This window comes from Abramis brama, assembly GCF_963993115.1.
Source record: "Abramis brama genome assembly, chromosome: 10".
Taxonomy (NCBI): Eukaryota; Metazoa; Chordata; class Actinopteri; order Cypriniformes; family Leuciscidae; genus Abramis; species Abramis brama.
In genome coordinates, this window is record NC_139972.1 from 36,832,116 (window position 1) to 36,858,313 (window position 26,198).

Consider the following 26,198-nt stretch of genomic DNA (forward strand, 5'->3'; position numbering starts at 1 on the left):
TAGTATTAACTGCAGATAAAGTACTAATTGTTGGTGATTTTAATATACATGTAGATAATGAAAAAGATGCATTGGGATTGGCATTTAAAGACATTATTAACTCAATTGGAGTTAGACAACACGTGTCAGGACCTACTCATTCTCGTAATCATACTCTAGATCTAAAATTATCACATGGAATCAATGTTGATGCCGTTGAAATTCTGCAGCAGAGCGATGACATCTCAGATCATTATCTAGTCTCGTGTAAACTTCATTTAGCCAAGGCTGCAAAGCCGACTCCGTGTTACAAATATGTTAGAACTATCACTTCTGCCACTAAAGATTGCTTTATCAATAATCTTCCTGATCAGTTTCATCATCTTAGCATCCCGGATAGCTTAGAAGAACTAGATATTGCGACAGAAACTTTTAACTCTCTCTTTTCCAGCACTTTAGACACAGTTGCTCCTTTGCACTTAAAGAAGATTAAAGAAAATAGTCCAACGCCGTGGTACAACGAGCACACTCGGGCCCTTAAGAGAGCAGCCAGAAAAAGGGAGCGCAACTGGAAGAAAACAAAACTAGAGGTATTTCGCATTTCATGAAAGGAGAGCTCGATTGCATACAGAGAGGCCTTAAAAGTTGCTAGATCTGCTTATTTTTCAAAACTATTAGAAGAAAATAAACAAAATCCTGGGTATTTATTTGAAACAGTGGCTAAACTAACAAAAAATAAATCTTCAACCCCAGACGTTTCCAAGCAACACAGCAGTAATGACTTTATGAACTTCTTTACTAACAAGATTGATAATATCAGGGAGAAAATTATAACTATGCAACCATCTACTACAGTATCACATCAGGGAGTGCATTGTAGTCTCCCTAAGGAAATATTCGATTAATTTATTGCTATAGGAGAGGAAGAATTCGCTAAACTCATTAAATCATCTAAACCGACAACATGTATGTTAGACCCTATACAGACTAAGCTACTGAAAGAGATGCTTCCAGAGGTCATAGATCCTCTTCTTAATATCATGAATTCATCTTTGTCATTAGGATACGAACCAAAAACCTTTAAGCTGGCTATGATTAAACCGCTTGTTAAAAAAAACGCAATTACAGGCCGATCTCGAATCTACCTTTTCTGTCAAAGATACTAGAAAAGGCAGTATCTTCACAACTATGATCCTTTTTAGAAAGAAATGATATCTGCGAGGATTTCCAGTCCGGATTTAGACCGTACCATAGTACTGAGACAGCTCTCATTAGAGTCACAAATGATTCGCTCTTATCATCCGATCGTGGTTGTATCTCTCTATTAGTGTTACTCAATCTTAGTGCTGCATTTGACACTATTGACCACAACATTCTTTTAAATAGACTCGAAAATTATGTTGGCATTAGTGGAATTGCATTAGCATGGTTTAAATCATACTTATCTGACCGTTATCAGTTTGTAGCAGTAAATGAAGAGATGTCTCATCGATCACAAGTTCAGTATGGTGTACCACAAGGCTCAGTACTAGGACCGTTGCTGTTCACTCTGTACATGCTACCATTAGGAGATATCATTAGGAAACGTGGAATTAGCTTTCACTGTTATGCCGATGATACGCAACTCTATATTTCTTCACAACCTAACGAAAACTACCAATTCACAAAATTAACGGAAAGCATAGCTGATATAAAAAATTGGATGACTAGTAATTTCCTTCTACTAAATTCTGAAAAAACAGAGATTCTAATTATTGGACAAAAACTTCCTCACGAAATAACCTAGAATACTGTCTAACACTTGATGGCTGCTCTGTCAAGTCTTCGTCGTCGGTTAGGAACCTGGGTGTGCTCTTTGATACCAATCTTTCGTTTGAAAGTCACGTGTCTAGTATCTGTAAAACTGCATTCTTCCATCTTAAAAATATATCTAAATTACACCATATGCTTTCATTAACAAATGCGGAACAATTAGTTAATGCGTTCATGACATCAAGGCTAGATTATTGTAATGCTCTACTGGGTGGTTGCCCTGCACGCTTAATAAACAAATTACAGCTAGTTCAAAACGCAGCAGCTCGAGTTCTTACCAGAACCAGGAAGTATGACCATATTAGCCCGGTTCTGTCAACACTGCACTGGCTCCCTATTAAACATCGTATAAATTTTAAAATATTGCTGATTACTTACAAAGCACTAAATGGTTTAGCTCTGCAGTACTTGAGCGAGCTCTTAACGCATTATAGTCCTTCACGTCTATTGCGATCTCAAAATTCCGGCCAGTTAATAATACCTAGAATATCAAAATCGACTGCTGGCAGTAGATCCTTTTCCTATTTAGCACCAAAACTTTGGAACAGTCTTCTTCAGACGTTTCCAAGCAACACAGCAGTAATGACTTTATGAACTTCTTTACTAACAAGAATGATAATATCAGGGAGAAAATTATAACTATGCAACCATCTACTACAGTATCACATCAGGGAGTGCATTATAGTCTCCCTAAGGAAATATTCGATTAATTTATTGCTATAGGAGAGGAAGAATTCGCTAAACTCATTAAATCATCTAAACCGACAACATGTATGTTAGACCCTATACAGACTAAGCTACTGAAAGAGATGCTTCCAGAGGTCATAGATCCTCTTCTTAATATCATTAATTCATCTTTGTCATTAGGATACGAACCAAAAACCTTTAAGCTGGCTATGATTAAACCGCTTGTTAAAAAAAAAACAATTACAGGCCGATCTCGAATCTACCTTTTCTGTCAAAGATACTAGAAAAGGCAGTATCTTCACAACTATGATCCTTTTTAGAAAGAAATGATATCTGCGAGGATTTCCAGTCCGGATTTAGACCGTACCATAGTACTGAGACAGCTCTCATTAGAGTCACAAATGATTCGCTCTTATCATCCGATCGTGGTTGTATCTCTCTATTAGTGTTACTCGATCTTAGTGCTGCATTTGACACTATTGACCACAACATTCTTTTAAATAGACTCAAAAATTATGTTGGCATTAGTGGAATTGCATTAGCATGGTTTAAATCATACTTATCTGACCGTTATCAGTTTGTAGCAGTAAATGAAGAGATGTCTCATCGATCACAAGTTCAGTATGGCGTACCACAAGGCTCAGTACTAGGACCGTTGCTGTTCACTCTGTACATGCTACCCTTAGGAGATATCATTAGGAAACGTGGAATTAGCTTTCACTGTTATGCCGATGATACTCAACTCTATATTTCTTCACAACCTAACGAAAACTACCAATTCACAAAATTAACGGAAAGCATAGCTGATATAAAAAACTGGATGACTAGTAATTTCCTTCTACTTTAGTATTTAAAGTAGAATTTATTCTGAAAAAACAGAGATTCTAATTATTGGACAAAAAACTTCCTCACGTAATAACCTAGAATACTAACACTTGATGGCTGCTCTGTCAAGTCTTCGTCGTCGGTTAGGAACCTGGGTGTGCTCTTTGATACCAATCTTTCGTTTGAAAGTCACGCGTCTAGTATCTGTAAAACCGCATTCTTCCATCTTAAAAATATATCTAAATTACACCATATGCTTTCATTAACAAATGCGGAACAATTAGTTCATGCGTTCATGACATCAAGGCTAGATTATTGTAATGCTCTACTGGGTGGTTGCCCTGCACGCTTAATAAACAAATTACAGCTAGTTCAAAACGCACCAGCTCGAGTTCTTACCAGAACCAGGAAGTATGACCATATTAGCCCGGTTCTGTCAACACTGCACTGGCTCCCTATTAAACATCGTATAAATTTTTAAATATTGCTGATTACTTACAAAGCACTAAATGGTTTAGCTCCGCAGTACTTGAGCGAGCTCTTAACGCATTATAGTCCTTCACATCTATTGCGATCTCAAAATTCCGGCCAGTTAATAATACCTAGAATATCAAAATCGACTGCTGGCGGTAGATCCTTTTCCTATTTAGCACCAAAACTTTGGAACAGTCTTCTTACCATTGTCCGGGAAGCAGACACTCTGTCAGTTCAAAGCTAGACTAAAAACACATCTCTTCCATATTAGGCTGCATAGATTAGGCCAGCCGGAACCGGGAACACTTCCCATAAATCCTGATGTACTCGTTACATCATAAGAAGAATGGCGTCTACGCTAATATTAGTCTCTCTGTTTATACCGAGGTTTACCGCAGTCCGCCGGATCCAGGCCGTATCCAGATCTGATGAAGGACCTGCGCCTGGACGCGACGACAACGCAGTCCTGAAGTGTCCACTAGTCTCTCCTCTTCCGCCGGATCCAGACCGTATCCAGATCCGATGAAGGACCTGCACCTGGACGCGACGACAACGCAGTCCTGAAGTGTCAACCAGTCTCTCCGTTTACTGAAGTGAGGTGGACTGTGATGTGGCACAAATGTGCCAAACTTAAAGAACCACGTAAAACAGTTTTGTGAGAAACTTTATTTTGTGTTTGTTTTACTTTAGTGTCAGTCCCATGAAAGGTGCACATTCCATGGTGACCGTTTTCAAAGTGGAAAACTTTGAAAACAGTCAACAAGGTGAGGTTAAACAAATGTTTGAATACTAATATGCATGTCTCTTTGTCTTACCGGTTCCTGGAAAATGCCTAGTAGGAGGGGCCGCAAACAGGAAACCGGTTATATGACATCCTGAAGGGGAGGAGTTGGGCTATTAAGATTATTTAGACCCAAAGACATGAATGTTTATGTGTTGTTTTTAAGTGGTAATGTAACTGGTAAAGAGACATTTTCAATGTATAGATGGTAAGGTTGTCAATACATTGTTAACTATGAAATGTATAGATAATAACTAATGAAGAGTTGGGATTGGACAGTTTGAAAATTAAGGAGGAGATTAAAACTATAAAAGAACAGATGAAATGTTTGGAAGGGAGAAGGGGTGTTTGGTTGGATCAGTAGCCAACTGTGTAATTCACTTTCCCTTGAGTTTGTTTTGTTTTCTTTGTTTTGTTGATTTTGTTTGTTGTTTTGAGACCTACTTTGAACAAATTCCTTTTGTTAATTTGTTTTCCTGCATTTTGTTTTGGACTATGTTGCAGTTTGGTTTTGTTTTGTTTTGTTTTTTTGGAATTTGTGACACTCTGAATAAATAAGAACTTTCCTTGGACATTTCTGATTTTTTTCAGTTTTTTTCTACTGCTTGTTTAGCCAACGCACTGACCATCCTACAACATGGACCCCGGCCGTATCCAGATCAAATGGTGGATCTGCACCTGGACCCAACAATGACGCATCCCTGAAGTGCCAGCCTCATCAGCCCTGGGAAGGCCTCATCGACACGACCAATCTGACTTCTGACCTGTAACGCTGCCTGGATCATAATCATACGCTGTTCGTTCGTTGGCCAGAGGAGAACTGGCCCCCGACTGAGCCTGGGTTCTCCCAAGGTTTTTTTCTCCATTCTGTCACCTGATGGAGTTTTGGTTCCTTGCCACTGTTGCCTTGGCTTTTGGCTTGCTTAGTTGGGGACACTTAATATTCAACAATATTATTGATCTGCCTTATTAAAGGTGGACGATGATGCAATTTCTTCTAGAAACAAACTTTGTTGTATTATTTTCATCTATCTATAAATTACAGAAACGTGTGTCTGTGTGTGTGTGTGTGTGTGTGTGTGTGTGTGTGTGTGTGTGTGTGTGTGTGTGTGTGTGTGTGTGTGTGTGTGTGTGTGTGTGTGTGTGTGTTATTCGCATATCTCTCGAACCATTAGTCCGATTGATTTCAAACTCGACAGGTGTCTTGCTATGGGCACGAGTAAGTGCAGTGCCAAGTTTGACGTTGTTTGGATGAGAAATGCAAAAGATATTGTTAAATATATCATTTTTAGAAGGTTGTGGTTTAAAAATAAACATTCTGACATAAAACACTCAGTCAGCTACACTGTTTACTTCTGAATATTATAGTTTGGTTCCAGAACGTGATAAATCCATTTTGATTAATTTGAGTAATTTGAGTTCTTTACTAAGAAACCAACAATTACTAAAACACACACAAAAGCTGATTTTGCACGGGCACTTTGCACTGCTCCCTGAATCGACGCGCTTATTCATTTGTGGATGTTAACTGAATCTGTAAGTCAGCTATGCTGTTTAATTCTGAATATTATATTTCATTCTGGTGCGCTTAACGTTATCGCTACTATGTAATAGTAGCCTATGCTATTCACCAACTAAACATATCCTATTCATTGCGTTCACAGTCTCTTTCACGGCCATCATTTGTAGTAGCATATTCACAAACTGTTTCCTCAAGCATAGCGTTTTCTTGGAGTTCACTGTGTGCTTTCTACCATGCACAAATAAAAATGTCACTGAACTTTTGCTGTGTAATTGTAACAATGAGCACTCAAACACACCAAACTAACAATTACTAAAAACACACACAAAAACTGATTTTGCACAGGCATTTTGCACTAGTGTTATCAATGTGAAGCTGCTTTGATACAATCTGTATTGTAAAAAGCGCTATATAAATAAATGACTTGACTTCAGTGAGGTAATCCTCTGGAATAAAAGCAGCCATTTGTTACCTTCCACCAGCTCAGAGCAGGTCCTTTGAGCACCGTACTCAGCGTGCCAATGAGCTCCACACTGGGAAGGGGCCTGATGTCCAGATCATTTTCACATTGTTCGATGAAGTGGAGCATGTCCGACGTCTCGCACGATTCCCCGAAAATAGGAAATTCCAGCCGGATTGGGTGTCTCCCACAGAAGGACGAGATACTGGGAACAACTGGAGGGTAAGGCATATTCGTTTGTGGAGCTCCATAAGAGACATCATAGGTAGCGTTGACCGTATTGGCTTGCCGGTATAGGAGTTGTCACATTATTAACAGCAGATATGGAATGTGCAGGGTTATAAGTCTGTATACGAGAGCAAGATGGGGTACTGGTGAATCATAACTTTTTCATTTGGCTCTCCCATCTAGCATCTCTCCACAGGAAACAGTCAGCCACAGCTTTCTCCAACTTCTCTGAAGACCTTTGGAAATGACCTTCTAAGTCTGCCTCCCTGAAACTATGGATACATTGGCACATTTTCATTCATTCATGTACCCAGTGGTTCTCAACCTCTCCTGCAGGGACCCCCTGACATGCCATGTTTCTGTTTTAACCCTGAAATGGCACACCTGATTCAATTAATTAAAGGCTTAATGAGTAGTTGACTAATTGATTAATTGACTAATTCCTACTCTTCCTACTCTAATAACTACTCATTAATTGAATCAGGTGTGCCATTTCAGGGTTAAAACAGAAACATGGCCTGTCAGGGGGTCCCTGCAGGAGAGGTTGAGAACCACTTTACTACACAGTACAACACACACACAAAAAAACATTGTGTGAAAAAACAAAAAAACCTGTTTTACTCTTCTTCTTGTTTTTTTTTAACTCTCTTCTAAAAAAATAATGTCATATTTACTTAAGATGTGTGTGACCATCATATGACAGTAAAAGAGCACACACAAACCATATTCTAATATGGAATTGTATTGGAATGGTAAAGAGTGTTGGGACATGACAGGAGGGCCTCCACTCAAGGAGACAATATGATGAACACGTCTAAGAATGTTCCACATGTGGTTGAAATATCATCATTGGCCTAGAAAGATAACATTCTGGGAGTCAAGACTATAAAGGAGAAAGGATGCCCTCCCTTCACTATCACACTCTGTGTCACTCTGTGTCATAAAAATGACAATTAATATATAGTTTAAATGTTATGGTTATTAGTAGCACTGTGGGGTCCATAAAAGGCAAACAGACCCCCTTTTTTTAAGTATTACTTATTTATTCTTATTTTATTTCTTTAGTCTAAACCAGCTGGTTGAGACGTAAAACCTCTTGGTCTCAAGGGATCCGTTTTCATCACCATCTGTTCTCTCAACAGTTCGCTGACCCCTCACCCGACTCAATATATTCTTAAACATCTGTTAATGCGTTCTGAGTGCAATTTCAAATCGTGAATGAGCTTTATTTTTGTTTTAAATTAATTCATTTGCAATAAATTCTGTAAAAATTAAAATCTCTTTTCAATATTTTGCATTCTCTGAACTCTAAGGATTATTCAAATGTTCTGGGCTTTCTTTTGTTTCTTCGACTTAGGAACCATCAAGAATCTCTGGAAACACTTTATCTGCAATCTTACCTGACCACATCACATTATGTCACTGATATACATCAATCTTTTTAACATTTTATTGGCCCTCTATGGCCCAATGTCATTTCTAAACGGTGAAGCAGATTACTTTTTTCAGGTAACTAGTAAAGTAACGCATTACTTTTACATTTACAACAAAATATCTGAGTTTCTTTTTTAAATAAGTAACTCAAGTTATTTTGTTTTCCCATTTATTGACCGATTTCTCTCAACACGAGGACTAGAGAGCTGTCAGACAGAGACGTTGTGTGTACGCTGTGTGAACATGATGGTTATTGTAGTTCTAGACTAATGTGAACATGCATTTACTCATCTCACTCAAAATGAATAAAAACAGTGAAATGTATAAACTCAGAAGATTATGCAAACCTGCAATAATTAAATGTTAAATAATAGAAATATGCTTTTAATCTCATTTTATTAACCACTGTCTTTGCCGCTGACCTTCCATGATCCAGTTCAACCGTACCAAGCAAAAATGACTTTAGATAAACATCACATTTGTTTCATTTTTTGTTTTTATTGCTGAAGTGTTGAACTTTCTTCTGTCCTGCGTCCTATTCTGCAATTCAGAATGAAAGTAACTTTCCCCAAAACTTTTTAAAATCTGACACACACAAAAAAAACTAAAACTAATCAATAGCTGTTTCTTAAGCTACATGGGCTCAGGTTTATAAATATACACATCAAAGTGTATATAATGTACCATAAAACTATAATGATTTAATATGTAACCGTATGGTTAAAAATCCACATGCATTCTCCTCCCTTCAACGTCCTCAGTTTTGATCTTACTAATTGAAAAGGGGTGAGAACAATTACATCAGTTACATCCATAATCCGGTTCCTTCAGACAGTCCTAATCTTAGACACACAGTCTGACTCTTCTAATGAACCTTCTGTCCCGATTCTGAGGGGGCATCCAACCCAAACTTCATTACAAATACATGAATTACTGTGTTCACACCTAGCCCATTGACAAACTTTTAATACAAAACAAATAAATTCACAATCACTATTAACAAAAGCAAAAGACATTTTCATAAGAGCATAAACATGAAATATAAGACATCTATATACTGGACACTGCAGTACTGCAATGCTGTGATCTACAAACATGAACTGACACTTACAGTACAATTAAATTAAAATATATATATTTTAATATTTATAATCACTAAAGTACATAATCAATATTAAAAACATACTTTATGACTACTACACTTAATCTACTCAGTCTCTCAGTGTGACTTTTAGTGTTTTTTAACTATAGGTCTACAAAGGCACAAAACAAATCTTTCTCTCCACTAAAACTCTATATAAGTCATTACAGTTCACTTTAAGGCAGTTCAATCTAAAATTCACTTCTAAATGAGCTTTTATAGTCATCTTGTTTCTGAAGAAAAGCATCTGGAAATATGTCAGGGTCGTTCTGTATTCCATACTGTTCCGTAGGATGATGTCATATCCTGCTTATGCGCGTATATAAATCCTAAAGCTCTAGCCATTTCCTCATGAGAATCTGAATCATGACAAAAGAATCCCAGCATCTGCTCCAATACAGGATTGTATTCTGAAGAGGGAAGGTTTGTGATCTGTGAAGAAGTGTTTCTACCACGGCCTCCACATGAACTCGGAGTGTGTGATGCTGGAGGAGTTGGCTGAGCTTGCTTCGCTCTCGCTCTCGGTCTCCTCCAGGTCGGAGCACGGATCCTCGCTGGACGGGGACGGGGACAGTGCTGAGGACAGGTCGGACACACACTCCCCGCTGGAGGAGGACGGCTCTGAGATGAGGTCCAGGATCATCTCCTGAAGGTGCTCCTCGTTTAAGGGCATGCACTCCAGCAGGTGGTTGAGCAGCTCCGAGGTCAGCTTGGTGTCGATCCCGGGACACGTGGACACGAAGGTGTGCACCTCATGCATGCACTGGATATAACCCGCTGCAAATCTCTCGCTGGCCTCCTGATTCACAGCTTCAGCCTCTGTAATCCAGACACACAGTCGTTTACACTGCAAACAATCGCAACTGAGTATTGCAACTGAGGTTGGCTCATCTTACCCTGAGAGCGGTTCTGTAGGATGTTCTCAACTCGTCTCACTGTTAGTTCAAGCACCTCTGCGTTCTCTATCTTTGTCTGCAACTGAAGGAAAAGTGAGATAAATATGCAATATTGTTTATAAAGTGAGGTGAGAATCTTATCTATCTATCTATCTATCTATCTATCTATCTATCTATCTATCTGTCTGTCTGTCTGTCTGTCTGTCTGTCTATCTATCCACTGACTGTCAGTAAAGAGGAGATAAACTTACATCGTTATCTGTGAGCAGAGTCCTGAGATCCTGCAGGCTTTCATTAATGCGCGCTCGCCTCTTTTTCTCCACTATTGGTTTTCGAGTCTAAGGAGAAAAACATACAATCCATGCGGTGTGTGTTTAAGCATACCACAAACTTCCGTTTTCTTTTTTTTTTGCCATTTAAGAACAACGCAAAATGGCCTTACCTTTCTGTCACCTTTAGCGGCATAATATGCGTCGTCCTCCACACCGAGGTCGTTTCTGAGTCTGGCCGCGGGGGCCATTGCGAACCGGGTGCGCCGCCGTCCGGAACCGCTCGCTCCGGGAAATAAAGCTGAGGAAAGACGCAATATTGGGTCTTCTCTATTGTGCTTTGTGTACAAACCAAACGGGGCTGGTAGTTTAGCGATGTGAGGCTAGAGTGAGGGTTTTATATGAGCTAGTTTGCATATGAATGAAACATTCGCGTGCTCGCTCCAGCCAATCGGCGCGCGCGCTTTTGTCTCCGTCTCCGAGAGCGCACATAACCGAAGCTGCAGAACTCAATTCCTTTTGTTTATAAACCTGGTTAGGGTTTACTTTCTATTCGGCAAACGCTCTAATGAGTCTTGTTAACATGACTGTAGAATACAAATAATTCATTATATAGGCTACGTTATGTAGTAGGCTATATATCCATTATATGTGTTTTGCACGCATTTTTGTATTTTTCTTTTTATGCCATTTTTTTAGACACACCTACTCTCTCTCTACACACATGCTCTTTCTTTAATTAGCCTACCTGATTTTTTTTTCATTAAGAATAATAATTTCATTATTTTAATTTAGCAAATGGTCAATTTTGGGTATTTATGCATAAGAGGTATGTACTTAGACTTAAAAGGGCCTTTAAGTTCATGAGAAATCTGTTCAAAATTGAGTTGCGCTCGCAGATGTCAGGGGTCGCGCGGATGTAACGTAATGAGTCAGTTGGCAGCTGCACGCGCAGGCAGGGTCGAGTACAATAGAGGAAAGAGAGGGAGAGAGAGGGGGAGTTAGGGGGGAGCGACAGGTGTCCAACTGATCATCTGGCGCCCGATGCTGCTCTCGACTGTCTGACTACAGAATAGACATCATTCAACATTCATCATGACTATTTCGAAAACATGTCCAGGTAACATTTTAAAACCAAACTCCAAATAAAATTAAAAACAAACAAACAAAAACGAAACAACATTATAAAGAAAACTATAAACTTGTAAAATTGACCATGACGATTTTTGGGATTGTTACTTTATTCTTCTGATAATTAAGCACAATTATCCTGCCAAATTCTCATTAATGCGTAATAGTTTAGCAATGCTGTGACAATAATTCATTAATTTAGATGTTGATATTTTACAAACACAAAATAATCAAAACAACTAAAAACATATAAGCTTTTTTTATTTTTTTATTTTTTGGAAATAGAGATTAGTGCTAAGAGAGGATTGAAAAGTATCCTAAATAAAAATAAAAACCTATATAAAAGGACACACGGTGGGGGAAGGGAGCTGTGTGTACAGATTCGTTGACTAATATACTCAAAAATGAATGAAAAATAAACGTCAAACACCGACTTGTCACCAGACCTATACAAAAGTGTCATAAATGTGACTGGATGTTTCCCTTTAAATTTAGTGATGTTCACAGGTTAATGGGTAGGGTTAGGTGATAATAATCATATGAAAATATCATTAGTCTACTAATCTAATCTACCTTATAATGTAGGTTTGACCTACATTATAAGAAGTAAATATTCGCATAAAAATAAATTACAGTTTTTGTTTTTTTGTTTTATTGCTTTGGTGCAATTTCCACAAGCAGGTGTTACATTTTCAAAACTTAGTATTAACATCACAACAAATCATCAAAAGTGCACTTTTTTCAAACATTTCATCATATTTTCAATTGTGTTTGTACAATACACTAAATCAAATTTTATCCTTTTCACGACATCTGAAAGGTTTCATCTTAACATTTCATTCACAATAACTGCCTTTCATAAAGCTCTTACTATCAAACCTTTCATTTGCATCTCTTTCCATTCGGTTTAAAACATTTGTCTATTATTTTGATAACACACTGAATAGATACTATTACAAACATTATGGATATGAACAGTTATGTTACATAAGTTAGGTAATGTTAATGTATTTTCCAGTGTGGCATCTGTAGCCTGTATTACTGTAATTATTTCAGCAACAAAGGCAGCCCTTCAGCCTACGAAGCAGACAAACAGCTGCTCTGATTGCCGATATTGGCCAGAGAGCTCAATGTACACTCTTACAGCTCTTTCACCTGCGTTCTAAACGTAACCTTTCCATAGGAGGTCTCTTCTCAGTGGTATGGGCCATGGAGCTGCTGGCAGGGCTACAGGAGAGAAGGCGTAAAGGCACCGCCCCGGCCACTTCAGAGCCAGTACGTCCATTTGGTTGATGTGCCAATGCTGTGACATAGGCGTCAGCAAAGCCTTCATTTGCGCTGAGTCGAAGACTGCCCCCAGGAACGAGATCCAGTGGCCGGGGAGCAGCGAGCTCCTGCCAAAGTTGACCCTGGAACCCAAGTCTCCTAGATAATATTAATGTAAAAGTTAAAAAGTTTAAAAAGTTGCTTTCTCAAAGCGCTTTACAGGCAAACATAACAACAGAGAAAACAACACACTAATAATCAAGTAAAAGCAATCCTAAAATAAAATGTTTTGAGAAGAGATTTAAAAGTCACTAATGTATTTTCTTCCCTGATGTCGGCCAGGAGAGAATTCCAAAGCTTAGGAGCATCGGAAGAAACTGCTCTATCACCCCTAGAACGAAGCCGCGTCTTGGGAACAACCAAGAGACCACTTTTGAGAGGAACGCAGATTACGACGTGGTGTGTAAGGCATTATTAGATATTAAAGTATTGAGGAGCCAGATTATGCAAAGCCTTATATGCCAACATAAGGATTTTAAAATGAATACGGTAGCTGACAGGTAGCCAGTGCAAAGACTCCAAGACAGGGGTAATATGGTTCCTAGCCCTGACCCCAGACCCCCTCTAGCAGCCGCATTTTGTAGATATTGAAGTTTGTCAATTGAGGTTTTTGATACCCCAGCTAGAAGACCAAAAAACAAAAGAGTTTATCAACCTCTCAGCAACTGAGAAGGACAACATAGGACGTAAACGTGCTATATTTCTGAGGATGTCTTAACTGTATTCTGCACAAAAGACAAATGACAGAGTGGCCATCAAATATGACACCAAGATTTTTTAATTTGCTTTGAAACTCCAAGGCAACACCATCAACAGATAGAGTAAGAGACCCAGCCTTTCGCTGTTGATGAGGGGAGCCAAGGAGCATTACTTCTGTTTTAGAGCCATTTAAAGACAGAAAATTATTAGACATCCAAATCTTGATCTCAGCCATACAGTTCGAAAGATGCACAAAGTCCACTTGCTGACCCGGTCTTGAATGGATATAAATCTGCGTATCATCAGCATAAAAGTGATAGTTAAGGTCAAGAGATCTTAATAGTTGACCAAGTGGATAAATATACATACTATAAAGTAAGGGACCCAATGCTGACCCCTGTGGGACACCAGTATGAACAGAACCAACTTTGGACCTATAGCCACCCATAAAAACAAATTAACATCGGTCAGTGAAGTAGGACTTAAACCAGCCAAGAACTGTCTCTGACAAACCAAATACATTTTCAAGACAATTAAGTAACAGTGCATGGTCAATAGTGTCAAAGGCTGAACTAAGATCCAAGAGAATGAGAAGAGGCTATTAGTGACTTTAACCACCGCAGTCTCAGTGCTGTGTAATTTCTGAAACCCAGATTGATGAGGCTCAAATTGATTATTTTCAATTAAGTGTATGTTTAATTGGGCCGCAACCACACCCTTTTGATTTTAGCCAGGAATGAAAGATTTGAGATTGGGCGATAATTTGAAAGAATTTTCATATCAGAGTTTTTGCATCTGTGATGGGGTGCTATCTCGATGTGAAAGTATAGGCATCTTTCAGATCCACTGATATAAACCAATCCCCGGGGTGAATTTGCGCAAGGATTTGTTTGAAAGTTTGCATTCTGAAGGGCCGTCTCATGAGAGCGCAATTCCAACTTCTGAGGTCGAGGATGGGCCTGAGGCCACCATCCTTCTTGGAGACGAAGAAATAGAGGCTGTAAAAGCCTGACTCGCTGCGTTCTGTGGAGATTTTCTCCAATGTGCCTTTTTCCAACAGAGACTGAACTTTGGCTTTGAGGACATGAGATCGATGTTTGAAGTATGCCTGAAGCAGCTTGCTGAGTACATGTTTACTTATGGTTCAGTTTAGAGGAACGCTTTTACAAAGAGGGGAAATGCTGTGTCTTGTATTGTAATTTCTTATACTGCCTTTAGAGATGCTTAGTAGAAGGGGGAGGTAAAGAAGTTAGTTTTAAGAAAAAGAATAAGAAGTGTGCCTAGTGTTAGCGTGAAGTTGCAAATATTCTTACAAATCTAACACATGCGTTCAGAAGAGAATACACATTTAAACAAACAGGATCCAGTCTAGGATGATCATTCATACATTTGGGAGTCTGCTCAAGCTGTCGCATCCTTCCTTTCACCTTTATTGCAATACAGTACGTAACACAAATGCAACAGCATGTCATAAAAGCAAGATGACCGTAATTAAACTAAACTAAACCTGTTCTGTCTCGTATTTTGAGCTGGAACTTCACATACACTCATCATAAACTGATTGTTAAAAGTACTAAATTGAAAGAAGATCATACTGTTGTGTTTTGGTGATTAAACCTAATGTTCTCATTACAAATGCAATCATCTTGTGTTTGAAACAATGATTATGTGGACTGAAAATGTGAAGCATGAGATCAGGTTTTAAAAGAATGACTAGCTGTATTACAAGTGAGATCAGTTTGGATTTTTGTAAGAGTTTTGATGAAAATAGTGCCAAAGCGAATAAAAAAAAACTATATGGAATTGGAGAGAGATTTAGATTACTTGTTATTGGTTTGTCTTATTTGAAGTACATTGTAGGTAACCACTCAATCCAAACAAGTGAAAAGAAACTTTCATCTTTTGGCAGTGTTGATGAAATCCAAATTAGGTATGTCTTAACATTCAATAATGGAGTGGAGGACAACATTGCTCTAGTCTACACATTGGTAAGAAGGTAAGATTGGTAAGATGTTATGAAATGGGGCTCTCTAAATGTCAATAATGGTCTATATAAAATATAAACAGCCTTTTTATGAAGCTGTTGTTTCGTTGATTTGACAAGTGCCGTGTTGGTGATTGGACTCATTAATTATCAAAACTATTTTCATATATCAGGGGGATCAGTAGATCAGTGATTTTGAGGGTGGGCAGCCCTCTCATACACAACAGGAGAAGAGATGAACAGTTTTTTAGACTCTCCAATTCTCACATCTCAATATACAAAATTCACAAATGCCTGCAGAAATCTTGTATTGGTTTGATATTGATTTACATTCTGCATCAGTCTCCACCAAAAAATGTCCTATGGTGAGAAATCTACGAAGACTGTTTGTATGTGAAAAGGTAAATTGGGTTAAAAAAAGAAAAGAAAAGAAAACAAAAGAAATAAAGAAATGACTATATATGTTACAAACCACTTCTTTATTAATAATTGTTAAAAACTGTACATAGAACATAAGTAATAGGGATTCAAATGCTACATATAATTAGTAGATAAAGAATGTTTAATTTAAAAAAAGGATTCTAACACTGACAATTCTTTCATTGAAAATATATAGTGTTAATTAAATAAATACAATTATTAATAGGGGCCTTCTACAATGCAGGCTACAGTAGCTTTACTTCAGAGAGGAAGTCGAGAGGGTCTGAAATGGGAGCTATTCTGGACTAGATCCACCTCACACACACGAGTGCAGTGAAACATATCTATAAGATACATATTAGAGGAGGCTCTACCACAGTCAGCAGAAACTGTGTGTGAATTCACACTGAAATTGGCAGCATACTTCACACATATACATTCTTGGTCAACATCCGTACAAAACGGTACATACAAATGTCCAAGTCATATGCACTACATAAACATACATGCAGACACCATCTGTTAAAATGACAGACATTTCACCAGGGCCTCCACATCTCTAGAACTGAGAGATGAGGGCTCATTCTCATGGGCGAAGAACACTGATCCTGAGACTGGACGGCCCTCTCGTACAAGACCGGAGAAGGCGGGCAGGCTTTTGGACTGTCCAGCTCATCACTTGTCGGGGAGTTCTTGGGGAGCTGAGGGCGGTCCTTAGCCGATCGAGGAAGAGATTTGAGCAAGTGGTTGAGCAGACGGGACCCCAGGGTTTTGTCCATCCAGTCGCAAGAAAGTAGCAGATTGTGAACTTCCTGCATGCACTGGATATACCCAGTACTGTACCTCTGTTGGGCCTCTGCATCCAGAACGGGGTCTGAATGGAGACGGAAAGATTATGGGGAAATATTTTTAATTGTTCATCAAGCCTCTGAGAATTACTCCCAAGAACACTGCTAAGAATTGACTTAAGAGTAAAAAAAGAGTTGGCCTAAAGTTGCACTTAAAACACTTTGTGGGGTACGTGCGTATTATACGTTTGGGTAGGATTATTGGTGTGGGGTGCGTGGGTATTACACGCCATGAAGTGCGTATCACATTTTCGCTTATAAATTGCACATTATATAAACAATTCCGTTTGATTAACTGCTCGTCTCAAACTTTCAAAACATTCTTCCTCTCCTGAAAGATTTGCGCTCGTCTCTGTCTCCTCAGTGCATCACAAGCCCCTACTGGCAACTCCTAACCACTTGAGAGACCTCTCGAGCTGTCTTAACTGGGAGAGTAAGAGTGATTCTTAGCATTAAGAAATTTGATAACTTACTTTCATACTTAAGTTTGAAAAGAGGAGTAAATTTCATGAATTCACAGCAGTTCAGACTAAAATGGCACTTTGAGAAGCTTGATAAATATGGGCCCTGGGCTTCACCAATGAAATCAAGGAATCAGTGAAATTGTTCTTGTGGTTTTGTTGTTCTATCCGTTTAAGTCTTTTCCATGACAGTAATCCAGAAAACCAATGTTTCAATTGGAATTGGGAAACTTCACTTTTCAATTTCAATGCAGTGAAACAAAACAAAACATACAGTACAAACTAAAACACTACTAAATAACTATGGCTATTTCAAATTGCAAATGACATTTACTTACCAGAATCTCTATTGCCCTGCATGTTCTGCAAATGTTTCACCGTCATCTCAAGAATATCAGCCTTCTCTAACTTAGACTGCTGTTTAATTATTTAAAAAGAAAAGCAGTTTATGATGAGTCTGGTGGCACTGACACGTAAGATTACCTGGTTTAAACAAACATTTTTATCTTTATAATCTGTAACATGCAAGAATGAACTTTAAAACATGCATTTTAACTTACATCAAGCCTGAAAGCCCCAACGACCGTCTCTCTCAGCTGATCTAGACAGTGATTTATTCTTTCCCTTCTCTTTCTCTCAATGAGGGGTTTCCGTAGCTGAACAAAAGACCAAAAATAGTCAGAGGACAAGAGGAAAGTAGGTTTAGTCTAGGTTAAGTTATATGCTCAAGAACATTTTGTATAGTACCTTTCTCTCCTCTTTGGCGCTGATGTGCCTTTGGCCTGCGTTCTGTTGGAGGTTGGTAGCAGTCATCTCCACTGGCTTCTGTGCAGTAAAGCCTGTTTCACTCACTCCTGTCTCAGTGCTGGGTGTTTCTAAGGCCCTCCGCGCTGCGCATGCCCTTTATTTATAGGAGGGACATTAGCATCTCAATGCACAAGCTCTTTGCCTGAGATATTTTCCCACACGCTCGCTCCCATCACTCACAAATGACAGGTCACCGCCTCTATTCAATGCATGAGCCCCCAAACACACACACACATAGTCCCACTCAAAGCAAACAACAGATGTCCAGCCTAGAGGCGTTCTGCACACAGAAACAACACGTTTTGTGTGTCACATGAAAACCCAAGATGGTCCTCCAAGGTGCTTCGGCATTCCCAGGATGTGTGTATGGTTACAGTCAAACACCTGAGACCCAGAGCGTATTCATGCCCTGTCCTTAACAGACCCAAACGAAACCAAATCCAATCCCAGAGGTACACAGAGCCAGTAGGCAGGACCCCAGTAATATGGCTGAAGTAAATGACAGATAAACAGGCATTGTTTGACAAACAAAAAGTCTAATTAATGTGCTGTATATAATTACTAAATATTAAAGACATTTTGATACATGCATTAATATAAGTCAGAAATGAGCAGTCTAGAAAAGAGCCTGAGTAGGAAGACTGTAAGCCATAAGTTGTATGGCTACACCCTCCAGCAGTGAATGTGAGCAGATGTCAGAGGGCTTTCGACCACGGGCAGATGTTTGTGAATTAGTCTCTGATCTGTTTGACTAGAGCCACGCGACTGCCAGCAGAGCACACAGACGTGGGAAACTCCACCGGACAAAAGCACTCATTGATCCACAGCTAATGAGAGTGACCCGGTGTGAGGAGAGTGAGGAGAGGGAGGAGAGGGAGGAGGGGAAGGGCCAGCGCAGAGCTGTAGGCAGGTGCACAGCTTTCTCTCTGTAACGTTTGTATGGAAGCTGGTTTCGCCACGGAATAAAACTATTTAAAAGATAATTGTGACTTTTTATTTCACGATTGCGAGTTTATATCTCACAATTCTTATTTTCTCAGAATTTTGAGTATTTGTGAGTATTAAAGTCAAATTCTGAGGAAAAAAAGAGTGACATTTTCTCTCAGATAAATAGGCATATAAATATCTGACATAATAACTCGCAATTCTGAGAGGGAAAAAGTGAGAATTGTGAGATAAAAAGTCGCAATTACCTTTTCTATTTTTTATAAAAAACGTTTTTTTAGTTTTTTAACAAGGTTCCATTGGTTTGTCAGTGCTATTTTAGAATGGCAAACACGGCTCTGTTTACTCATCACAAGTGTGAGTTCTGGATGACCGCCAGGGGGAAGCACTGCCTCTGGCCGTCCGTAAGAACCAAATAGAACCGCATTGCTTGACCCCCCTAAAATTAGAACTTGCTCCCATATTTTGAAGGAATTCGTTTACTTGTGCTGTGCTGTGACATGTTATGGATGGTGACATCATCTGGTGACATGATAAAGCAGAAGCATGGTTTATGCTTTAAGCATGCAGTTTTTTTTTATTTAGTTTTTTATGATGAATTAAATGGTTATAAATCTTAAATGGCTATACTCAGAAATGTATTTTTATTTTTTTTTAAGATTTAACCTCAGTTATTGGTATTGTTGTCGGCGATTGGCTTGCATGCTGGCTTGAGTATAGCCTATGTGAGACAATAGGGAAGATGCCCCTTATTAAAAACAATCTGCATCTACTTTTACATTTTAACATATAGATTTAAATTTAGCATGTGCATAATTATGCCAATAATTTAGTCCTCATAGCACAAAATGTAAAATTATTCACTAATGGGATAATATGGTGACCAGGGGTATTCTAGAAAGCAAGGTTAAAGGGATAGTTCACCCCAAAATTACAAATCTGTCATTAATTACTCACCCTCATGTTGTTCCAAACCCGTAAGACTTTCGTTCATCTTTGGAACACTTGAAAGATGAAATCTTGAGAGATTTCTGTCCCTCCTTTGAGACTAAAAAGTTCATTAAGACATCGTAAAACTAATCCATATGAATCGAGCGGTTTAGTCCAAATTTTCTGAAGAGACTTGATCGCTTTATATGAAGAACAGATTGAAAATTTTAACAGGTTTACAAAATTTTTGCTGTGGCTTTGTTTTGAACTATTTTCCAAATATTATATATTATAGAGCAAAACAGACAATATTGTGTCAAAAATGCTCTTAGTCACTTAATATTAACTTCTGAATTATATGAATTCTTGTTTATTATTGAACTGTTGTATAACATCTACTGCAGTTGTCCTGGTATCCTGATATTCATGAAAACAGCATATATGAAAACAAGAACTCAAACAGGAGCATTTTGCACCGATATCTTGAGTTTTATGGTGGAGAACATATGGGTCTACTAGTATTCATTTTTGCAGAATGCAGCATGCGGCCCCCAAATTAAAAGCCCCAGGGCCTCTGATGGACATTGTAACACTGTAGAATTCAGATTATGTCCACACCAATGTCAAAATCAATCTGACGCTCTTGCTCAGCTGTTTTCACCCTCACAGAAACAGCAGATGAGCCCAGACCTCACATCCCATGTAGTTATATAGGACCAGTGCTGGGTGTAATTAAGCAATTCATTACTGTAATTTAATTCCTTTTCCCTTGAAAAAGTAAAGTAAAGGATTACTCTTCATTTTTAAGTCATTAAATTAGTTGTCTGATGCAACTGCATTAAATACTGCTGACTATTGACTATAGAACAATTGTATATAGACACAATAGTGAATTTAACATCAAAATATGCATGATAAAAAAGTTTTTAATGTAACCTTCTGCTTTTAAATATTTTGGTCAGTTCAAGAAAAATGTATGCAATTTTATATTATTTATTTGAATGAATTAAAAGATCAGATTCATGTCTGTCCTTGTACGTTCAGCTGGTTGAGGTTTGTTTGGGATTAAGAAAGAAATTAGTAATAAGTAATGCAGTACCTTTTAGAGAGTAATTAGTACAGTAATCTAATTACACTGCTGAAGATGCTTTAATTAATTACTTGTTTAGAATAACTTACACAACACTGTATAGAACAATCTTAGCTTCTAGCATTTACAGTAGTGCACATACGAGAATGCTTCACTTTTTATCATGAATGATGATATTGCTCCCACCATACACTGATCAGACACGTACATTAAAACCACTGGCAGGTGGAGTGAATAACATTGATAATATTGTTACATTGGCACCTGTCAATGATATATTAGGCAGCAAGTGACCAGTCAGAAGATTTTGACAAGGGCCAAATAATAATGGCTAGACAACTGGGTCAGAGCATCTCCAAAACAGCAAGTCTTATGTAGTGTTCCTGGTATGCAGTAGCTAATATCTACCAAAAGTGGTGCAAGAAGGACAACTGATGTACTGGCATCAGGTTCATGGGATCCCAAGGCTCAGTGATGCAAGTAAGGATCAAAGGCTGGTCCGATCACACAGAAGAGCTACTGTAGCTCAAATTGCTGAAAAAGGGGATGCTGTCCAAGATAGAAAGGTGTCAGAATACATAGTGTATCACAGTTTGTCAGTCTAACTGAGCATCTATGGGATGTGCTGGACCAACAAATCTGATCGGGATTTGCGGGACTTAAAGGATCTGCTGCTAATGTTGTGGTGCCAGATACTGCAGGACTCTTGTAGAGCATCAACGCATCAGAGCTGTTTTCGGCAGCACATGGGGGACCTATACAATGTTAGGAAGCTGGTTTTAATGATGTGGCCGATCAGTGTATTACCCATGCTTAAATATGAGAATTTTATTCTACCTGGCAACAGAAAATGTTTAGCTGAAAACCAAAAGGTACAATTCGACATGTTTCACACATATTGTATCTCTGCACAATCTGCTTATATTATTTATTCTTTTCAAAATGTATAAACTGAGTGTCAGATGATTTGTCTACATGCTGCCTAATTTGTGTAAAATAACTGACTCTCTTTGTGAGCGATTTCTCACTAAATATGTTGGTTTTAAAAGCTCTGTGTAAAGGTTTCTGTTGCAGTTTTTCCTTAGAGAATGTGGTATTTGATAATGAGGTGTGTGTATATACGATTTAGTAAAATATCTCATTTACAAAAAAAAATAAATAAATCTGTAATACTGAACACTGTGCTTTTATTGTATTGATTTGATTACCAGAGCTATTAAAAGAATAAAATTATAATGGATTTGGAGAATGGAAACCACAACAAATTATTAAATTAGAAATGGGTAAGACAGTTTTAAAACTAAGGTAAATGACTTCTAGAGAAAACAATCAATCAATCATGCAATTGTCTTTGGATTCAAAACATTATACAGTAGATATTGACCCTTGACAACTTCACCATTCAGCATTTTAGCAGTGCAGAGTCTAAAATATTCCCAGCCAAAGAACAGTTTTACTCAATTAAATGTGTTTTTTCAGGCAATTAAAACACACGATGCAAAACAGCAGTTATTGCTGTAAAATTTATAACGAGCTTATTCGCCGCAAGTCTGCCACAAAACTAAAAAAAGATCAACAGCATTCAATCATTTAGTTTTACACATAACAATTCCATACAACAACAAAAAATCACACAAAGTATTTCTCTGAATTATATAAACAGCTCTGTGGAACTTATGAGGCAGCTGATGAACTAAGACAGAAGGGAACTTAAGACATTGAGTATGCAAGTAAACAGGCTGGGGCAAATGCCATTAAGGTGAAAAATGGACAGAAAATAGAATTCAGGAATCAACCATCAAATTCAGTGTTTTGGAGGCACAATATTGAATTCCAGCTTTTACTTTGCGCTTCCTTTGTTTTCTTAATATCTCATTTCTGTCTGTCTGTTTGTGATCTATTGCATTATTGTACATAATCTCTTTCCTTATGTTACCACCCTCACTCACACTTTGTTCCTCACTCCCTCACTCTCTCTCGCCTCTCTCAGAAGTGCTGTCCTGTCTGTAGGAATGTTATTTGCAGGGTTGTTGTTTCATATAAGGATCTCCACCAGATCTAGGTCAGGCAGGGGCATCTTCTGTCCTCTGCTCAGCGGTGCTCGACCTTCTAGGGCTTTAGCCTGTCTGGGTGGACATTCTGCACATAAACACAGGGTGAAAATTATTTTTTTGTCAAACCTTTTTTTTTTTTCAGTGATACCATTCTTCCAGCATTATTTCATTAATACTAGCATTATTACTAGTATTCGATTCTAGCATTTGTTGACTACAATATTTTTGTCTATAGAATCATTTAGTCATTGTTTTTCAGTATTTTTATGGGGAAAAAGTGCAGGTCACTGTGTCACTCACAGCATCATGTGACATTGCATCAAGACATACATTTTATTAACCCAGCTGTCCCTCATTAAGGCCTGCTACTTTTGTCAGTAATTGTGAGAATTTTGACAGTACTGGTCGTGATGGTACCAGGACACAGGATCTCATTTGAGCTTCAATTTAAAATGTCCACGAAAAATGGAAAATGCAACCGACTTTTCTTTTTTATTACAAACTAAATGGATAATTGATTCATGTGAGTGACAGGTTTCTGGAAAGGAGAGTGAAAATCATCTGGCCATTGGACAACCTTGGATTGTCCGGCCCTCGCGTCGGTACACACGTCATCACAGATGAGATGTAGAAGCAAGGACTCTTGCAGTTCCAGGGCACATTACAGTTTTATACAATCGCTAGGACACATTTCTCAATAATTTGGTCATTTTATCAAAACTCTTCTTCACACAGTTCTCCTAACCAACTTTCATCTTGGCAAAACAGTTAATTTCACATTCAAAATGCATTAAAACTGTCAAAACACTTCATACATGACACAAATCAACTCACTTTTCAACCAACAAACACACTTTGTCAATCATAAAACACAGACCTAAAAAACACTAACATCATTATACAATGATTTATTTTGTAAAAGTTCTTTACAAAACAAGAATGACACTCTACTGCTTATAATTCACTGCAGTATATGTTACAAAGCCCATGTTTACATTACAGTACAAAATTTGAATGGATGGTAATGAATCAAATGACTAACACTTGTGCACCCACATAGCAACATTTTGACGTCCCAGATCCGGCCCAAGATGATCTGGCTCACATGCAGTGTGGAATGAAGGCCCTTGGGTGGCTCACTCCTGTTTGCCAGATCTGGGCCACATGTCAGCTAAGTGAAAACAAAAAAACCAGAACTGGACCTTATCTGAGCCACAGAATCTGTGTATATTAAATATGGAGTCATCTCAGCCTTAATAAGCCTATTAACAAGCAGAATCACTGAAGGAAAGAAGAGAACAGAAAAGGAGACGAACAGAAACACAAGAACTACAACTGACTTCAGCCACAACCTTAGATGAAATCAACTGAAGTGAATCAACATGCAGTATGAGATCCAGAAATATTACAACAATCAGTTAGAAGAGTTTAACAAAAATCTAATCTACAATGACACACACAGACATCAACAATCAGCGTATGAATCTGAACAATGGTGACAATCAAAAATATTCAGATAAACAGATCAATTCAGAACATCACTGAAAAGCTACTAATTCACAACAAAAACAACAGCAAAAAATAAAAGCAAATATTTAGAATTAAACAAAATAATAGGACAATTCAGCTGCATAATTTATTCATGTTGCAATGCATGCTGGGAATGTTGTACTATGCTGGAACCCAGCATGCATTGCAGCAAGGTACTTTTGATTGTCACCATTGTTGAGATTCATACGCTGATTGTTGATGTCTGTGTGTGTCATCACAGATTCGTTTTCCGCAAAGTCTTCTAACTGATTGTTATAGTATTATTGAATATCATGCTGCAGTAACACAGGGTTTGTGATGTGAAAATATTCATGCAATATTCATGCAACACAATTGTTTGATTCAAAAGACATCAGTGAATCCATCTGTTTCATGATGATTATAAAACCATCAACAGGTAACCATCATCACCTGATCTCGTTTCATTTTGCTGCTGCAAATGTGTTTGACACACACACTGTCACAGCAGCGAAAAAAGGTAATAAGAGTTAAGAGCCCAACTAATGGAAACACTAATCACTGTTATGGTGACTTCAAATGAAACACATTAGAGTTAAACCTCTGTTAATTCACAATAAAACCATTGTAGACGTCTGACAGAAATAAAGTCAGTCTGGTTAGTAATAAGTGAAGCTGGTAATGCTGTTTGTGGAGTTGTTTAATCCTCCTCGGCTGAGATCTTCACAGATTTAATGTCTTCTTTTTCATCTTAGACTGTGTCTGAAGTCAGTTGTAGATCTTGTGTTTCTGCTCGTCTCTTTTTCTGTTCACTTCTTTCCTTCAGTGATTCTGCTTGTTAACAGGCTTATTAAAGCTGAGATGACTCCATATTTAATATACACAGACTTTGCTGCTCAGATAAGGTCCAGTTCTGGTTTATTTCTTTGCTCTTGGCTGGTATGTGGCATTGCTATGGCCTGCTTGTGGCCCAGATCTGGCAAACAGGAGTGAGCCACCCAAGGGCCGTCACTCCACGCTGCATGTGGGCCAGATCATCTTTCCACATCTGCCAGATGTGGACCGGATCTGGGACATCAAAATGATGCTATGTGGGTAGATGTTCAGTTACATCTAGTTGCTTTGATATATTATGCTTTTGATATATAAAACATTTTTGTGTTTTGTTAGTTTATGAGGTTTAACAGTTTTGAAAAGAATATGTAAATGTGCAAATTGTTGTACATAAAGTACATAAAGTTTTGGTGGTGTTTATGTCTAAGTGAGAAAAGAATGCATGTAAATTGAAAGATGTCGTCATTTTGTGTCAAAGCAATGATAAATGATCCACAGTTTAGCTCACATAGACTGCTGGTGTGATCACTGTGTGAAGAGTTTTGAAAAAGTGACCTAAGTATTGAGAAATGTGTCTTAGCGATTGTACAAAACTGTAATGTTTTTGATTAAAGATTACAAGGGCATGTGCTTTTAAAATAATGATGTGCAC

The 26,198-nt window shown here is 38.2% G+C and overlaps 3 protein-coding genes and 1 long non-coding RNA gene across 6 annotated transcripts in view; 1 reads left to right on the top strand and 3 right to left on the bottom strand.

Moving 5' to 3' along the window:
- Positions 1 to 2,911: 2,911 nt before the first annotated feature.
- Positions 2,912 to 5,559, top strand: LOC311090558. The gene is made up of 3 exons (XR_014607903.1): positions 2,912 to 4,370; positions 4,468 to 4,541; positions 5,172 to 5,559. It is a non-coding gene; the product is annotated as an uncharacterized lncRNA (long non-coding RNA).
- A 3,596-nt stretch (positions 5,560 to 9,155) lies between these two features.
- On the bottom strand, positions 9,156 to 10,880 carry her13 (hairy-related 13). The gene is made up of 4 exons (XM_084127475.1): positions 10,682 to 10,880; positions 10,491 to 10,577; positions 10,240 to 10,321; positions 9,156 to 10,162 (listed from the first exon to the last, which is right to left on the bottom strand). Exons 1-4 carry the CDS (start codon positions 10,757 to 10,759, stop codon positions 9,792 to 9,794), a joined length of 618 nt encoding a protein of 205 aa, XP_083983601.1. The 5' UTR covers positions 10,760 to 10,880; the 3' UTR covers positions 9,156 to 9,791.
- A 5,238-nt stretch (positions 10,881 to 16,118) lies between these two features.
- her8.2 (hairy-related 8.2) lies at positions 16,119 to 18,251 on the bottom strand. 2 transcript variants are annotated; one of them, XM_084127497.1, is made up of 4 exons: positions 18,125 to 18,251; positions 17,938 to 18,033; positions 17,716 to 17,791; positions 16,119 to 16,942 (listed from the first exon to the last, which is right to left on the bottom strand). In XM_084127497.1, exons 1-4 carry the CDS (start codon positions 18,188 to 18,190, stop codon positions 16,608 to 16,610), a joined length of 573 nt encoding a protein of 190 aa, XP_083983623.1. In that variant the 5' UTR covers positions 18,191 to 18,251; the 3' UTR covers positions 16,119 to 16,607. The 2 variants fall into 2 exon arrangements, with proteins under 2 accessions (XP_083983623.1, XP_083983622.1); XM_084127496.1 differs by having other exon boundaries at positions 17,716 to 17,794.
- A 4,062-nt stretch (positions 18,252 to 22,313) lies between these two features.
- amotl1 (angiomotin like 1) overlaps positions 22,314 to 26,198 on the bottom strand; it is a 29,991-nt gene continuing 26,106 nt past the window's right edge. The window contains exon 12 of one of the 2 annotated variants that reach the window (XM_084126884.1): positions 22,314 to 23,288. In XM_084126884.1, the coding sequence (XP_083983010.1) occupies positions 23,185 to 23,288 (104 nt within the window). In that variant the 3' untranslated portion in view covers positions 22,314 to 23,184. The remainder of the gene's footprint in view (positions 23,289 to 26,198) is intronic. The other variant, XM_084126885.1, reaches the window with a different exon arrangement.

What these genes read in the sequence shown, in the direction of transcription:
- her8.2 (XM_084127496.1), bottom strand. Translation starts at nt 18,190, where the DNA reads ATGACTGCTACCAACCTCCAACAGAACGCAGGCCAAAGGCACATCAGC. An exon ending in TTGGGGCTTTCAGGCTTGAT is followed by an intron (nt 17,795 to 17,937) that starts GTAAGTTAAAAT and finishes ATAATTAAACAG; the next exon opens with CAGTCTAAGTTAGAGAAGGC. An exon ending in GCAGGGCAATAGAGATTCTG is followed by an intron (nt 16,943 to 17,715) that starts GTAAGTAAATGT and finishes GTCTCCATTCAG; the next exon opens with ACCCCGTTCTGGATGCAGAG.
- her13 (XM_084127475.1), bottom strand. Translation starts at nt 10,759, where the DNA reads ATGGCCCCCGCGGCCAGACTCAGAAACGACCTCGGTGTGGAGGACGAC. An exon ending in CCGCTAAAGGTGACAGAAAG is followed by an intron (nt 10,578 to 10,681) that starts GTAAGGCCATTT and finishes TTTTCTCCTTAG; the next exon opens with ACTCGAAAACCAATAGTGGA. An exon ending in CCTACAGAACCGCTCTCAGG is followed by an intron (nt 10,163 to 10,239) that starts GTAAGATGAGCC and finishes TCTGGATTACAG; the next exon opens with AGGCTGAAGCTGTGAATCAG.